General features: G+C 40.1%; 2 protein-coding genes across 2 annotated transcripts; one reads left to right on the top strand and one right to left on the bottom strand.

Annotated features, from left to right (window-relative positions):
• Window positions 1-53: 53 nt before the first annotated feature.
• LOC142402289 (interleukin-1 receptor accessory protein-like) lies at window positions 54-1,439 on the top strand. Its single transcript, XM_075487880.1, has 5 exons — window positions 54-262; window positions 346-387; window positions 464-526; window positions 646-775; window positions 891-1,439. The coding sequence occupies exons 1-5, from the start codon at window positions 238-240 to the stop codon at window positions 1,054-1,056; spliced, it is 426 nt and encodes a 141-aa protein (XP_075343995.1). The 5' UTR covers window positions 54-237; the 3' UTR covers window positions 1,057-1,439.
• Window positions 1,440-1,630: 191 nt separating this feature from the next.
• Window positions 1,631-8,073, bottom strand: nlrc3l1 (NLR family, CARD domain containing 3-like 1). Its single transcript, XM_075487878.1, has 7 exons — window positions 7,986-8,073; window positions 6,835-7,025; window positions 5,952-6,053; window positions 5,782-5,859; window positions 5,572-5,677; window positions 5,216-5,456; window positions 1,631-5,128 (listed from the first exon to the last, which is right to left on the bottom strand). The coding sequence occupies exons 2-7, from the start codon at window positions 6,993-6,995 to the stop codon at window positions 3,552-3,554; spliced, it is 2,265 nt and encodes a 754-aa protein (XP_075343993.1). The 5' UTR covers window positions 6,996-7,025; window positions 7,986-8,073; the 3' UTR covers window positions 1,631-3,551.
• Between the last annotated feature and the right edge of the window lie 8,126 nt (window positions 8,074-16,199).

Raw genomic sequence — 16,199 nt, 5'->3', positions numbered from 1 at the left:
CAATATTTGACGCTGAGCCCGTTGGATGACGCTGCATTTAGACAGACATGGAAGTGTCTAAATGAGTCAGAATACGCCACAGAAAGTTTGTGGATGACCTATGAGAAACATACGTGGTCTAATTAGTGAGGAAATTCCCATGTACTGCGTGGGTGAAGGGGAACTAAGTTAAAATGTATATAAATGGTGATCCCTGTCAGCTGTCAGTAGCAAGCCCCGTTCACTGGAAGAATCAATATGAAGCTGTCATCTGCTCTGAAAGGTAACGGCACACAATGCTACCAAACCAGACATTTATTTTCTCTGTTATGGTGCTGACTTTTGATCATGTTCTGTCTGCATCAGCTCTGGGATTTCTGTGTGTGCTGTGTGCAGATGGATTTCCAGGTACAGATCAGTTTAATAGGAGACAAAGCTTATTGATTTATCTTTTGTTTGTGCTTCACTAAAGTTTGTTCTCCAGTTTCAGAGGATGAATCTCCTGAGATTCTCGGGCCCAGCCATGTCCAAATAAAAGCTCATCCAGGTAACGTATGCATCATGTCACAACTGAAGCGTTTCAGTCTTCCAGGCACTGTTTTATGGCATGTTTTTTTCTATTGTTTTTATTATAAAGCCGATTTAAATCGGTGTTTGTCTTTACAGGTGAACAGCTGCTTCTTCACTGTGATGCACTTACAAACTGTGACGATGATGAGGCTCTTATGTACTGGCTTGTCAACGGCTCTTTCCCTGAGGACACGCTCAGCCATGGCAGGATTGTAGAATCCAAAGAGTAAGTATTATGGAAATAACTTAAACAGATTAAAGACCAAACCACCCATATTTCCTTTGCTTCAAACACGGTTTTTTGCATACTCTGAAAACAATTCATTCCATTCTGGTTCCAGATCAGCTCTCCAGGCAGGTTCAATCCTACAGAGGAATTTGCTGTTGAAGAAGGTCACGTTGGAGGACCTTGAATGCACCTTCAGCTGCGTGGTGACAAATGCGGTGGGAATCGCACAGAAGTTTATAACATTAACAGCAACAGCTGGCGGTTGCAGTGGTGAATGATTCAAAAGTCTGTTTCCATTTGTCTTGTTTTATCCAGCGAAAAAAAATCTCTTGTATTTGAATCACTTTATCAAATAAGAGCCGGAGAGGAGATGTATAAATGCTGGCCTGCATTTGGTTCACTGTTAGCACTTTATTGTCTTAAAATAGATTCCTTCTGGATGTTGTGAAAAACTAGTCCCATACAAGATGCAACAGTTACAACTTTAGCTTAACAGAACAGCAACTGGAGAATATGAGAAGCGGCATTATGAAGATTAGCCTTCTTAGCATTTTATATACAACTGAATACACCTTTGAACTGCTATACTGTCTTTAAGATGCTACTGACTGCTGAATGTTCACAAAATAATATAACAATAAATCACTAAGCTATTTTTCTATGCTTGTCTCATGTGCTGATGGGAAATCATTCGAGTCAAATGACCATAATGAGACCAAGAGAAATCAGTGTTTGTTTTATAAAGAGTAGCTGTATAATCTGCATAGCAACAGTCCAAAGAGGGTCAGCCATCAGCCAGTTTTCCCCTTTTTACAGTCGAGAGGCTATAAAGAAAGAACCAAAGAACGTTACTTTAGGTTGAAGAAGTTTTATTTGGTCATGTTTTATGATTCAGATTTTTTTGTCATGCCAAGAGTCAACACCGTGTGATAATGAAGACATTTTAAAAGCAACTAACTCACAGAACAGTAATCAGGCTCGTGTTAAAGCTGGGGAAGGCAGTAATTATTTAGATTCTGTACTCAATGCAGAATCAATTTCAGCATGTAATAATTCAACTGATTTTAAAAAAAGGAAAATCTAAACTCTACTGTTCAGGTGGTTTCACAGCCCTTTGGACCTTAAATTAGAAAAAAAGCAAACAAACTCCCACCTGTCAATGACCAAAACGACACACAGGACGGGACGGTCGGTCAGCGGCAAGCATGTGAACGTCCCAACAAAAGCTCAGTGGCATGGATCTCACCAGGCTCTGCACTAATGCTGTCTGTGCCCTTAGAGCAGAGCCTGGTGAAGCTGTAGTTTTCCTATTTACAACCTCCCAGCTTTAACATTAACAGCTATTTGCACAAACTTTAAGGCCAAGTTATTGCAAGCGCAACAACAAATCTTACAGACACAATGTAAAAAAAAAACACTCCATATCCAAGGCACATACATATCCTACAACCTTTAAAAAAATCAACATCATCTCATTCTTCATCACAATGTTCCCATTTCTTTAAAACAGTGGCTCCAGTGCTGGTGCTTGGGTTCTCAGAATTGCTTTGCCCCCCCGCCAAAACCACTACACTGTTAATTAATTGAGCTGCCGACAACATCGCTGAATGATGGATACTCTGTGCTGGAGGAAGTATTAACAGCTGTATGATGCAGAGGTGATGCGGTGTAAATGCACACAGCAAAAGACGGTTTCTGAACCTCTAAACTAAGACCACACTGTCTACTGCAGTTAAGGCACTGACTTCTCACAAGTTTAATAAAAGGATAAATAAAATCCACCTAAGGACAATTCATGTTCTTATTCCCTTCATTGATGAATGTCAGTCTGTGTTTTTCCACTTGGAGCTTGTTAATATAAAGAAACACAGCTGATGTGCTGCTTCTCATCAGTGTTGGTAGCTTTTTATTTTTCCTTCTCTCTCTTTTGAGTTAAACCCACCAGACACCACAATGGCTTTCAAAATCTGGTCATCACAACATTTAAGCTGATCCAGTTGGTCCGCACAGCCCTGCGCCGAGTCGTTGACGTATGCCGTGTCGCAACATTTATTCAGTCCAAACAGAAACAACTAGTTCCGAGTAAGGTTCTGGCTCTGAACCAGCCCTGAAATGGCTTTGGTAGGAAAACAGAACCCGGTGTAAACGAGAAGTTCCTGAAAGACTCCTGGTATCATCGGATGTCTTGGATGATCAATCAGACCCAGTGTGATCGGGAGGGTCCGGGCTTTACATGACCGTCTCCTTTTAGCTGCGTTCATTCAAATGTGTCTCAGGACTCGCCTCTAAACTGATGAGGTGGGCACTCAGCTTTGCACCATCTGTGTTGAACTAAAGTGCATCACTGTGTTGTCATTTGGTTAGTTAATCAACTGTGAACAGATTAGGCACAGGAAATGTATTGCTGCCCCATGCTGGTTGAAAACAACTCAACTTAGGGTTTTAATAAACAGAAATAAAGTATAATTGTTGGATATAGAAAGAAAAAGTGAGATGTGATCTTATGGGATACGTCTGGGCGTGTTTGTTCATGCCAGGTGTGAGCAGAGGCATATTAATTATGATTAGTATTAAAAAGCCCCTCTAGTGTTAGTAGAACACATCGCATCTTGTTCTAATGTACCGATAATGTGCCCGTCCCCACAGACGAACATCGCTTCATGTCAGTTCTTTCCTCTGAAAATCAATAGTGAAGCTTTCGTCTGTTATTTTGCAGCAAAACTTTGTCTTCTGATCAGTGTTAAAAAAACAAACTGTGTGCCGAGCCTGAAGCTCACGCACCCAACTCCTCCTGGCAGTACTTCAAGTTTCTGCTCCTGTCAGTATGCGGACTGTCTTTCATCTTCTTTCTGAGGAGGCTAGCAGCATCTGGGATTAAATTTGGGATCCGTGTAGAAGAGGTGCAGAAGGGCTGAAGAAGTTCTTGGTTGGTTTTATTTGCCATTCCAAACAGAAAGCGGAGGAAAATGTCCAGTCTGCCATCTTCACACTGCAGGCTCCTCTCCACAGCACTCTTGTACAGCTCCACGGCCTTGGGGCCTTTTATCAGATTCCTCATCCTGCTTTTTAAATGTTGGTCAAAAATGTTCTTTCCTTGGTTTCTAAAGGTGAGATATGCATAAAGAGCAGCCAGGTACTCCTGCATGGTGGGATGGATGAAGGTCATGAGTATTTCTTCGCACAAGACTCGGGGCATCGTCATGAATTGTGTGCACAGGCCAGTGTTGACAATTGCCTCCGGCTCATTGACCACGGACTCCTCCCCGCGTACCCTGACAGCCTTGAAGGTGCCTTGCTCCAGCATGTTCAGGGCTACCTTCCCATGTTCCATGAGAAACTCCACCTCTTTATCTGGGCTGCAGTCCGGAGCTCTAGATGCACGGCGCTGACGGAGGAGCACCAGCAGCAGCTTGGTGTACAGATGAGTGATGCTTCTTGGCAGCTCTGCCTTTGGCCCTTTCTCCCTGAAAGTGCGCTGGCACTCATCAGCCACTACGCAGCAGAACAAGGGCAGGTGGCACATGATGTGGACTGTTTTGAGAGACTTCACATACTCAACAACTTGAGCTGCCTGATCTGGATCTTCAAACCTCTTCTTGAAGAACTCCTCCTTCTCAAGGTCGCAGAAGCCGCACAAGTCCATATGTTTGTAATTTGTATCATAACGGCAGCAGAACTTTATTCCCGGCCGAGAAGTGACAAAACAAAAATTGCCGAAGCACAGCTTCCCCTTGAGGAGGTTGATCACAATGCTACGCAGCGGATTTTTGTCTTCGGGGTCAGAAACGAGCATAGTGTTTGTAAAGTCAAGCGCCGGATTGTACTCCTCTAGGCCGTCCAAGATAAACATTGCATTGTAGTCATCATTAAATCTCAAATCCCTTTCGCTTAATTTTTTTGTTGCTGGGAAGAGTTTCTGAATTATTTCCACCAGGGACACTTCTGAGCCCTCAAATTGTTTTAGCTCTTCGACTGGCAAAGGAAACATGAAGAAAATATGATCGTGTGATCGTTCCTCAATCCAATCGAGGATTAACTTTCTGACTATCATAGACTTCCCCGATCCTGCCAGTCCAGTGAGCCACACCAGCCTGTGCCATACATCACCAGACACCACAGCAGTTAGAATATCTTTAGTAAGAAGCCTTTTCCCAGGTTTATGGTGAGTGTTTACCTTTTCTATCGTCAACACCTCATGTTCAATGTTCGGGCCATTGTTACATTTTGAGGAAATGTAGAGATTAGCATAGACATCATCAAAAGGCCTCTTCTGCCCCTCCATGGCCAGATCTTGACATACTTCACCGTATTTCTTCTTCAGATCTTCACGTAAATCATAACGCACTTCATCTGAAAGAAAGAAAAACACATTTATCAAGTACATCCTTCATCATTCTTATTAAGGTTAAATTAACAGAGAAAGACAGATGTCCTTACTTCTGATACACATGATCTGGATATATTTAGCCTCCCTTTTTTTCTCCATGTCAACGAGAAGTTTTTCGGTGATGTCCAAAGCAACTTCGAGGCTGTAGCACTCGAGCAGCCGGTCCACCAGGTCCACCATGTCCATGCTTTGGGGAGAAGCGCTGAATGACTGCGGGTACTGACTCCACAGCAGCCACTTGAATCTCTTAAGTTCTGCCTCTGAAAGCTGCTTGAGTGTGTGACATATGATCTAATTCCAAGAGAAAAGTCAGATTCATTGCTGGGATTTCCAACTTGTGTATGAGTATGCACTCTTTCTCCTCACTTAATGCTGGATAAAAGAAGAAAATGGAAAATGAGCTGACCTTGAAAGTGAATGGCACTGTCAAAGATGGATGCCTGATTTTAGTTGGGGTCTGGAGTGACTGAAGTGAGTCAGAATTGTCCTGGACGTAATCTTCACTCTTGACTCTGGAAAGACCAAGACGCACAGATGTCACCACATTTTAATGCTGGTCTATTATAGTCGAACACACTAACCTATAGAGGTTCAACACCATGGATACATTTCTTACTTGAGGATTTTCTTCTCACAGTCGTCACTGTCAAAGGAGTAGCAGCTGGAGAATGAATCTGCTCTTTGCAGCTTGACACTAAAACCACAGAGAAAAGGAGGCTTATACTACAAACACATTTCTTTTTCAACGCAGAAGAAGAATCACATCATGTCTTGTTTTGTTTTTACCTGGTGGAGAATCCGTCGGTATCTTCCTGGATGGCTAAGCTATCCTCACTAGTCATTGACCCGTAGCTCTGAATTGGACTCAAAGCCAAATCCACAAAATGCCTGAAGAGATGGATGGAAGAACGACAGTTTATTAATTGTTTTGTGGCAACGCAACAAGAAATCAAAGGCTTCCAAAGAGCATGCAAGATCAGCAGCAGCCCATTTTAGGTTCACTTCTCTCTCAAGTTGCATCAAATGGGAAATAAGTTGGACCCTATTTCATGTTTATGCTAGTTTAATTTATTTTCTTGGGTTTGGTGCAGTTTAGCTAACATCATAAAATACATTTCCTTATGAGCACTTCAGCAATGACACCTCCCCTTTTCTGTCTCTGAATTCTAACTCAAAGATATTCCCATAAGTCAACTAAAACATGTTTTTTAGTTTTCTCTCATTTTTGTGCATGTTTTTTTAAAAGTTTCTTCTGATTTCATCAAATTCTGGTTAATTTTATATAGTTTTATATAGTGTATGTTAAGTCATTAAGAGAAACTATTTGTATGACTAATAATAGTTGATTAAAATGTCATAATGTGATGTTATGACAGCCAAAGATGTAGGAAACTGTTCTTTATATGGTCCAATAAGTGAGACAGCTGAGCTGCTATGCCAAATGTTTTTTCCTAACACATAAAAGATGTGAGTGATACTTTTTTTTCATTTTCAAACACCGTACCCTTCAGAAATATAATAAGTGATGACCTTTGTCTCTGACTCTACCATATAATGTTTTCTTTCTGTTTCAGCACGAGGACTAGTGGTACACTTTCGCTATTTGCCCTAAAAATATCTGGACTTCAAACCCAAAAAGAAAATTAGAAAGTCAAACATCTCTCTGTACCAGGTGCTGGTGTCCATTGGACTTGGTCCAAGTTCAAGGGATCGTCTTCTCTCAGGGATGTAGTACATGTCTTCATCCTCATGAGGCTCGTGCTCTCCTCTACCAGAAACAGCATCCCCGATGGAGGAGTCCTCTGTCGGCGTGGCCATCGCATCATCCATATTTTCCTGTGGTTACAGGGTGACCCCGGTCTAAACCAAGGTTAAAAATGTTCATAAAACTGTGTTTTAAAGTCTTTAATTGAGAAGAATTTGTGATAAAATACAGCATTTCTTAAAATATTTCAACATTGACTACTACAGTATTTTGTGATTGCGTTGGCACGTTTCAGGATATAAAACTAAACTGCTAAATTCTTCAATTTAAACATAAAGACCTGAGCTTAAAACTAGATGCACTAAATGTACTCAGTAAAGTGAAAAAGATGTGAAATCAATTCAAAGTACATCTATTTTTTCTTAATTCAAGATTTTTTTGGGTTGAACCGCCCCAAATTAATAAATAAATAATTAATAAAACCCCTTTTTGACGGAAAACACTAAGTCAGAGGTGTGTTTGATAGACAGTTTTTAGCGCCATCTGCCGGTGTTGTGTCGAAGTCTGTTTCCCCCTTCAAACGTACGTACGTTCACTGTGAACCAATGGCTATTTCTCTGACTCAGCGCTACAGTAAATTGAGGGACGACAGTTGGAGTTTAAAGCTTTGCGACTATTTTGAGGTGATAAACCTTAACCAAAACTGTTGAGTGATCCTGTTACAAACACGCAGTAGCATAAAGATAATTACTGAATTAGAAGTAAGATAACTAAGCGTAGAAGCTAACGAGCCCACGGAGAGCCTAAACCCGGGGCTGGGTAATATATCTGTTATAACAATACAACTGTTGTAACACTCGTAATGCGCAATGTACTGTATTAGCTGATCAATCTCTTGTCTTTGTACTACATGCATTGCATTATTTATGGCCTGTACACGTTATCTCCCCGTCGATTTTGAGGAAACACGGTGATGCACACCACCAAAACTAGGATCAGAATTAAAAAATATATATACTTAAAAGTAATTTAAGTATATCTGATATAACAAAAACATAATTATGTAGATATATCCATATATATTTTTACTATCAACTTTTACGCCATAACCTCACCTGGGTTTTCAGAAAATTGTATTCCTACCCGGAAGTTTCTTTCTTCTTCGTTGTCCAACAAGCATGTTTGATTCGACTGCCACCTACAGGGCAGAGTTGGGAACAGCATGAAGTCTCTGCGAATAGACTGTGGAAGGGAGGAAGACCAGGACGTACACACAATAAAGCAGAGCTAGGATTAATTCCTGTATCCTTTTAAAAAAGAACAAAATACTGTCATACGGATGCAAATACATTTATAAGAGGCAAATGCAGAATTTATCCATAATATAGTAAATTCTAATATATTGCTGGCATAAGATGTACACAGCATTTTAAGGGTAGACCCTCTGTATCACATGAACTTTATTTTTAGAATACTCTTCTGTAGGGTGGGTAATGATGAAGACTTTTCAATAACTTTTTTCTGGTAAAAATGAGTGAATCGGATCGGGTTATATGGTTTCATTTCAGACAACTTAATTAATAGGATTTTTAATGCTTCACTTCACCAGAAAAATCTTTGAATCGATCTGTATCACTCAGGAACAAGTCCTGCCCCCCTGAGAAATGCCCTGTCCATCCAAAGAAAACTGGCCATAAAAAATGCCACGATTTATTATCTCTGTTTGTGTTTTGTATTGATAGAATAAATGCAGGTGGTGATTTTAGAAAAGCATATATCTGCAAAGTTTATAGCTTTATTTATTTTTTTGTTATCGTGTTTCCCCCCTCCGTAACCTTAACCCCTTGCTGCTGAAAAAAAAGGCGATTTTCACATTTTCGGATGTTTTTGTTGTATATAATGATCTGAAATGTAGACTTAATGAAGGTAATAAAAAGCTGGAGTTGGCTGGATGTCTTGCCCCAAGTATCTATTTGAATTTAAACCCTCAATGCAGAATGTGGAGCATGTTAAACAAAAGCTATTGCATCCTAAAGTCCTGGTCTAAAAACCTCTCCAAAATAGGACATATTTGCAACATGGCGAAGGGGTTAAGGGGCAGAACAATCGTCAAAACTGCTTTCCAGTTGGTTCGTTTGAATAGGGGGCGTGTCTGTCAGTCCTCCATTCAAATAGCAAGCACAACGCTGTGCAGGAGTTTACTTTAAGCCCATACAGTGCATGTGTCGGCAGCTTGAGCTTTCGTCAACCAAATTGAAATACCTGACAACTTCGATTCATGTTCCTATTTCATTCTTCTCTGTAATCTAAGTGTGCCCGCAGACTTGTACTGTAGATAATGGTCCAGGTAAAAGGTCAGCTATTCATGAATACCAATACTAGAAAAAAAGTTAGTTTTGCTGGAAGGTGGGGACGGATGGGTGTGGGGGGTGGGGGGTTGCTGGTGCACCATAAGCTCATCTGGCCCACAGCCTAATATCATAATGACTACAATGGGCTATGTTTCTGTTCTAGCTCTCCTGTAGTAATCATATGTTGTATACCTTTGATTTTATTGATAGCTTGCTGTTGGTTGCATGGTTCATACAAGTTCTACATTTCTTTACAACAAAAAAAAAAAATTCATAAAAAAAATTCCACTGAGCCACAAACGAGATCTGACATAGGCCTACTCTGAATAGTTTATAAACAATTTAAAAGTATTCCAGATGGATATGACTGTCTTGAAATTGCCTAGATAGAGTGGTAGTTGGGTTTCATCCTCTCATACCTTAACCATGCCTCTGAGTGTTGAACACTTTGTTCTTCTGCTGGACAATGGATGTAGATTTTAGTTCTGGTATACAACAGGACTGGAGGGTTACAGTTCTCTGGTACTCTCAGCTTTATTTCTTCTCTTTAGCAGTTACTTGGTGAACACATTTCTTGTGACCCTGATGGCGTTGTAATGGTGCGTTTGCATGCATCATACAAGTTCTACATTTATTTACAAAAAGAAAAAACTCATAAAAAAAATTGACGGTCATGATTTATGCAAGTGTGACCACATTTTCATTACCGAATTGAATTATTACTATTATTATTATTTATTATTATTATTATTATTATTATTATTATTATTATTATTATTATTATTATTATTATGCTTGAAGTTGTAGTAGTGGTTTTCCACCGATTTTTTTTTTAGGAATTGTTTTCTGCCCCCCCAGATGAGCTAACTGCCCACCCACACATGCCATTCTGGTCACACCTCTGATCACGATACTGAATGGTAAACCTCTGCGTGCATTTGCAATAATGATGGAGTTTCCCTCTGGATGTAAAGTATGATTCATAAAGTTTTTAAAAAAAGGTGTCACAAGTCAAAGAAGCTGCACCCAGTCACATGATCAAGTTTCACACTGTTGCTTTCTTTGTATTTATTTATGCTCATTGATTGTCTTGAATGTCAGTGCTAACACTGTTGGAGCTCAGTCTGCTGCACTGGGCCCCATCTTCCTGCCTGTTAATAGGCAACTATACAGACGTTTAATTGATATTTACTGACACACACTCAGCTTTAAGTTGAGAGCATTTACATCCAAACCGGACAAAGAATTTATGATATTTATTTATTTTATGAGCTCAAGTGTATAAAACAAAATGTACCATAAATAACCATAAATATAATGTTCATTCGTATTCATTTGCCAAGAATTAATTGCAGACTCTGCCTGAAGTCTGCAACCCATGGACATCACTGAGATTTAAGTTTCCTCCTTTGTGATTACTGAGATTCAAATTCTTAACCAGCAAAAACTTCCTTGGTTTAAGATTAAGAAATTAAGATCAGATTTATTTGTCATGCACACACACGAAATTTGTCCTCCGCTTTTAACCCATTCAGGTTAATTTTGCAGTATTATTTAGTCATTGTTCATCTGTACAGTAAAAACATTCAGTCAGTTTTGCTGCATTTGGCTGAATCAGAACCAACAGTATATATTATAGTAGTACACATACATTTGATAATTAATCCAGTTGCTTCTGTCGCCTTGTAATTGAAGACTGGTGACTTGGAAGTGCCACTGAAAGCTAAGCGTTCCCATGTCATCATTCATCCTCCATGTGCTTTACAGATGAATTATCATCTGAATATTTGCTTCGAGCCTTCCAGTCATTTTGGCTCAGGTTGATCTTGGTTCTGTGTCTCCAAAGACTGCCGTTCCAGAAATGTTCTGATTTTCTGAGAAAATTTTTGGCAATGTCTTCTCTGTCATTTCTATTTTGAGGCTCATAAATGGCTTGCCCCTGGTGGTGAACCCTCCATACTTGCTCTCATAAAGTCTTCTATTTATGGAAGACTTGGATAACGTGCCTACCTCCTGGAGACTTGGCTGGGGTAATTCTTTATCGTGGAAAGGATCCTGTGATTATGCGGTAGAGTGTACCAGAAATCCCTCATAGATTTGTCATGTTTTTGCAGCCTTAGGATGGCTTGATTCACTTGTATCGAGAGCTTCTGTGACTGCATGTTGTGGGTTACCTGCTTATTAATAATGATAGAATAGCCCTGACCTGTTCTTGACACAGCTTTTGAGTCACTGGTCCAATTATATTTGAGTCCCTGAAAAGGAGAGCCTTATTGCTAATTTGCTTTTACAAAATTGGATGTGAATACCCTCAAATTATAGCAGGGGGTCTGCACTTCAAGCAGACCGCATAGACTGCAACTGAAATGTTTTAAGGTATTATTAAAATAGCAATAATAAGGTTGATTTATATATTTGTGTGTGTGTGTGTGTGTGTGTGTGTGTGTGTGTGTGTGTGTGTGTGTGTGTGTGTGTGTGTCGGACAACAGCAACAGTTATAATAGTAATAATAATAATTAAATACTTTTTCAAATAAGAAGAAATAGAGCTGAACGACATCTCTGAATAAGAAACACGCAGAAACAAAAAAAAACAAAAAAGTGTGTATAAAATCATCAGTATATCAACATTTTATTTTCTACGGTCTGTTTAAATGGAGCCGCATACTGAGCGTCCAGGCACTGAATGTTGGCTTAAACCCCGAAGCTGATTAGTCGCACATGAAAAAAGAGGCAGGCGCATGTCAGCATCCTTGTTTCGTCGGTGACCATCGTTCCACTACACTGAGCTTTGTGTGACGGAGGCGTGAGCAGCGACAAAGGCAGCAGGGAAAAACAGTCGCTGTATGAAGGGTGATTAGTGCCACCGGACTCGGGGACGATGTTCAGGAATCATTGTTAAGCCTGATTTATGGTCGTCTACGGAGAGCGACAGAGAGACCATAAATCCCTCCCGGAGACGACAACAACACCGCTATTTTTGAAAGAGTTTACTGTGTGCCGGTCAACATTTGGTCAAAATTATTTGCATTTTAAAATCAATAAGCTCCAATTCCAACAAAAGTCTTTCTCTCTCGGTCGCCATCGTTCACTGTGAGGAGTGAAACGGAGCCGGAAGGTGAACAATCAATCAACGACTTTTACGATGGACGTCGCGAGATTGGGTCGTCTAACGTAGCGACGCCTACTGATCGGGAGGTGAACTGCCTTGCGTATCCGACATCCCGACAGAGAACTTCGAAAGGTTTAGTGACCACGGAGTCGGATTGACGGATAGCGACGGAGAAGCATACCGAGGCCTTTACAGGATCCATTGTGCTGATTGGGTTTATCGGTGACTTTGGCCTCAGTCATATGGTTGCAGTACCTAGCCTGACTACGTCATACTCACGATTCTAGTCAGAATGTGAGTCTGATACCGCTCAATAGAGTTTTAGTATGGGGCATGTTTCAACCGAACCAGGAGAAAAAATGCCTCTTCGCTCAATTGGATAGACCTACAACCAATCAGAGCAACGTAGTATGTGACGTAGATTAAGCAACACACACTTGTTGTAGGAAGGACGGCAAAAACATCTTTTCTATCGATAAAAGCCTTTATCGCGTTCCTCTGTTCGTCTTTCAAAATGAATGCAATGTGGAGATCCTGTAGAACAGACTCGATGGCAGAATCTACACACCCTAGCTCTCCAGCGGCAGCCATGTTTGTTTCAAACGAAGTCAAACCAAGCGCTCTTTAGTGACGTAGTCGATAATGTCCCTGTTGATCATCTGTCCATCATCGTATAAAGCCCGCCCTGGCAATCTGATTGGGTCGACCGATTCTTGGTCGGGCATAATGATTTCCCAACTGAGCAGAGCCAGACCGAACTTCCCAACCAAAACTTTTATGGGCGGGGCTAAGTTCAGCTGGCACCCAGGCTATGTAGTACCCAGAGGAATAAATAAGATGTTCTCTTAACAAGCAGCATGTCATCAGTGCTGCCTTTAGTGCATCTGCAAACAAAGTTGGTCCTCGCTCAAAGGGCCCTGTGGAAATAAAACATGGGATTTAAAGACACTGCAATAAGCACATTATGGATCGACGACTGCAGTGTGTCACAAAGACTGACTGCTTATTTAATTTACAGTGTCCATTGATTTAAAGTGAGAGTTGATCCTACCAGGAAATGGTGCATTTTATCTTGGAAATGTGTTAACACTTAAAGATAACTCTTTTTTGTTATTGTTGTTGTTGTTGTTTTGTGTTTGAGAAATGCTGAAAACATTTTAATACTCGAGATTCGGGTCTGTTATGGAAACGTATAAAACACACAAAGGGTACATTTAAATATATATATATATCACTGTTACTCTGTTTTGAGACCTCTTCCAAGCTGACACACCGATGACAAGGCCATTAAAAAAGTCAAGATCAGAGCAAATTACAATACTATTACTAACGAGTATTATTACCATTATTAACTGTTACTGTTGTTAGTATCATTTGTACAATCTTAAGAAAATGTACTAATTCAGAGTCAAACGGTGCCAACTAGGAAAAAAATACACACATTTCAGCTGACTCTACTCTAAGTTGTCTCTTTTAGTGTGACTCAGTTAATTACTGTTTCCCCTGTCTAACATCAGCAGTCACCCTAGTGTCTTCCACTGGAAAAAAACATGTGGACACATTTTTACATTCTTACTTTGTTTTTCCTCTTGTTTGACTTGAAAAGCCGCTTCAGTCTCTGTCTCTTCACCTGCAGCAGTGTCCTGCTCTGAGCTGTTACATGTTGGCTTTCAATCATTAGCTGACAGACAGACCGCTCTCTCTCCACACCTCTGAAAACCACTCAGGTCTCGTGACTCAGAGTGTGTGGGTATTGCGACTGATGGCTTCGGGGCCTCGCTTTGGCTTATGTTGGTGATACTGTGGCACACGTAACTGGGCCTCATTTGCACATAAAATGAGGACTTCGTCCCTCACGTGGCCCTAAACGCCTAATGTGTGTTTCCTGTTTAGATAAGGCTGGTCCTAATCTTTTGGCCCTTAAAAAAGATCCTACCCTGTTTTAGTTTGAAAACTCTGGGATTAAATCTTAGTCTGAATGGATTTTTAGTAAAAACAATGCAGACGTCCAAGTAAAAAATTCTTAGCAATTATTTTATGTCCTTCTCTTATTGTCAAACCCCACCACTTGACTCAGCCTTAATTACCCATGGTTAAAACAACATGGATATTACAGGCTTTGGTCTATACTTTATATAGTGTTGATCAGCTGTGAAAATCTAACACGGGATTGTTAGATGTGGGATAATCTGAAAATAATGAGGAAAGAACTGTTTTTTTTTTTATATATAATCCACTATAACAAGCATTGTTGTTTGAGTAAAAATACAAGCCAAAATAAGTGCTCGGCTGTCCCAGGCTGTGGAAAGTCGTGCATCCTGTCATGCAGATCATTTTTGCACCGCCGCAGCGAGCATGAGGCGGTCCAATTTATCACTGTGTGCAGAGCAGCTGGGAACACACATCCTGGGTAGCAGGGACAGAGAAGCTGCTCAGATGCAGTTTGGGATAGAGCATGTTTGATTCCATTATGCATTATCATCATGGGTTACATGATATTAGGGATGATGACTAATATTAGTAGAAAACCGCTGGATAAGTTCAGAGATTATAGTGACAGATGACTGACACTGACTCTGGCTCTGCCTGAACTGCTAGTTAATTTTCTACAATGCATTTCATTATTTTATTAAAAATAGTTGTAATGTGTCTAATTTTGAAAGATCAGGTCTTTGCCATTTATCTATTGTACAAAAAAGACACTATGAGAGAGAGTATGCAAATATTATATTAAAACCTTGTTGTTTGGAAATAAAAATTCATCCACATCATTTCTGCACACAAAGACCAGTGGCGGTTCCTCCATAGGGGCGATTTGTGCGACGCACTACCAAACACGGAGTTTTTTTTTTTTTTTTAATCTAGTTGCTAAAGTGGGACTGATCTGCTGTAGGCAAACTGGTTGTATATGTCATTGTCCAATCAGATTAAGGTCGCGCCTGGTGTTGCTACGCCCATTTTGTGCGATTTCTGTCGGGGTCGAATTTGCACCAGGAAGCTCCCATTGACATGAATGGGACCTCGGTTTTTTTCAAAAATCCTGCTCCCAATGCATTTTCTATGAGGGTTTATGTGCTCGCACAAACGACGCACAACGTGCTTTCGTCATATGTCTGTTGCGCGGGACCATGAACATTCTACTTGTTGTTGTAACATTGTGGTTTTCAATAAAGAAAAAAAAAACATTCTATGAAGAAGATGGCGAGTGTCGAGTGCAACAATACGTTAGTGTTTCTGACAGAAGTACCCTTTAGTCGTCGTACTAATGCGGAGAAGGAAGTTTGGAAGAATTTTGCAGGATTTTCGGGCTCGCCTTGCGAGGCAAAGATGAAACCCAGGGCTCCACCAACCCTGCTATTTTTCCAGGTAGTATAACTTACCCTTTTGTGCTCTCACATAAGTAAGCTGCACCTAACCATGTTTGACAACTGGTTATACTTTTCTAACTCATATTTTCCAAAACTTCAATAAACACTTGACTTGGATTTATATGTTGTCATTTTAATTACATTCTTTAGAATGAAAATTTAATGAATCTTATCATTAAGAGCTTATGTGTTTACTTATTTCATAGAATCCTGGAACAATATGAGGAAAATAAATACATAATGGTTAAGGTGTAATATTAACTGATTGGCAAATTATGCAAAAAATAACAAAAAATTATTTAAAATTATTACAATAAATTATGCTACCTAGACAAATATACCTCAGTCCTATGGACTTTTATGGTACTTATGGACATAACGGGGGAAATTGCAGTCACTTTGGTTATTTGGAAGACCAAATAACCCCTCGACTCTGCGTTGTGTTTATTTAAGGAAGACAAGGAGTTTCTGGATGATTGGACATTTTATTTCCTGTGTG

The sequence above is a fragment of the Odontesthes bonariensis genome, chromosome 16 (genome assembly GCF_027942865.1).
Source record: "Odontesthes bonariensis isolate fOdoBon6 chromosome 16, fOdoBon6.hap1, whole genome shotgun sequence".
Lineage (NCBI taxonomy): Eukaryota > Metazoa > Chordata > Actinopteri > Atheriniformes > Atherinopsidae > Odontesthes > Odontesthes bonariensis.
Note: the sequence above shows the minus strand (reverse complement) of the source record. Positions and strands in the feature narration are given on the sequence as shown.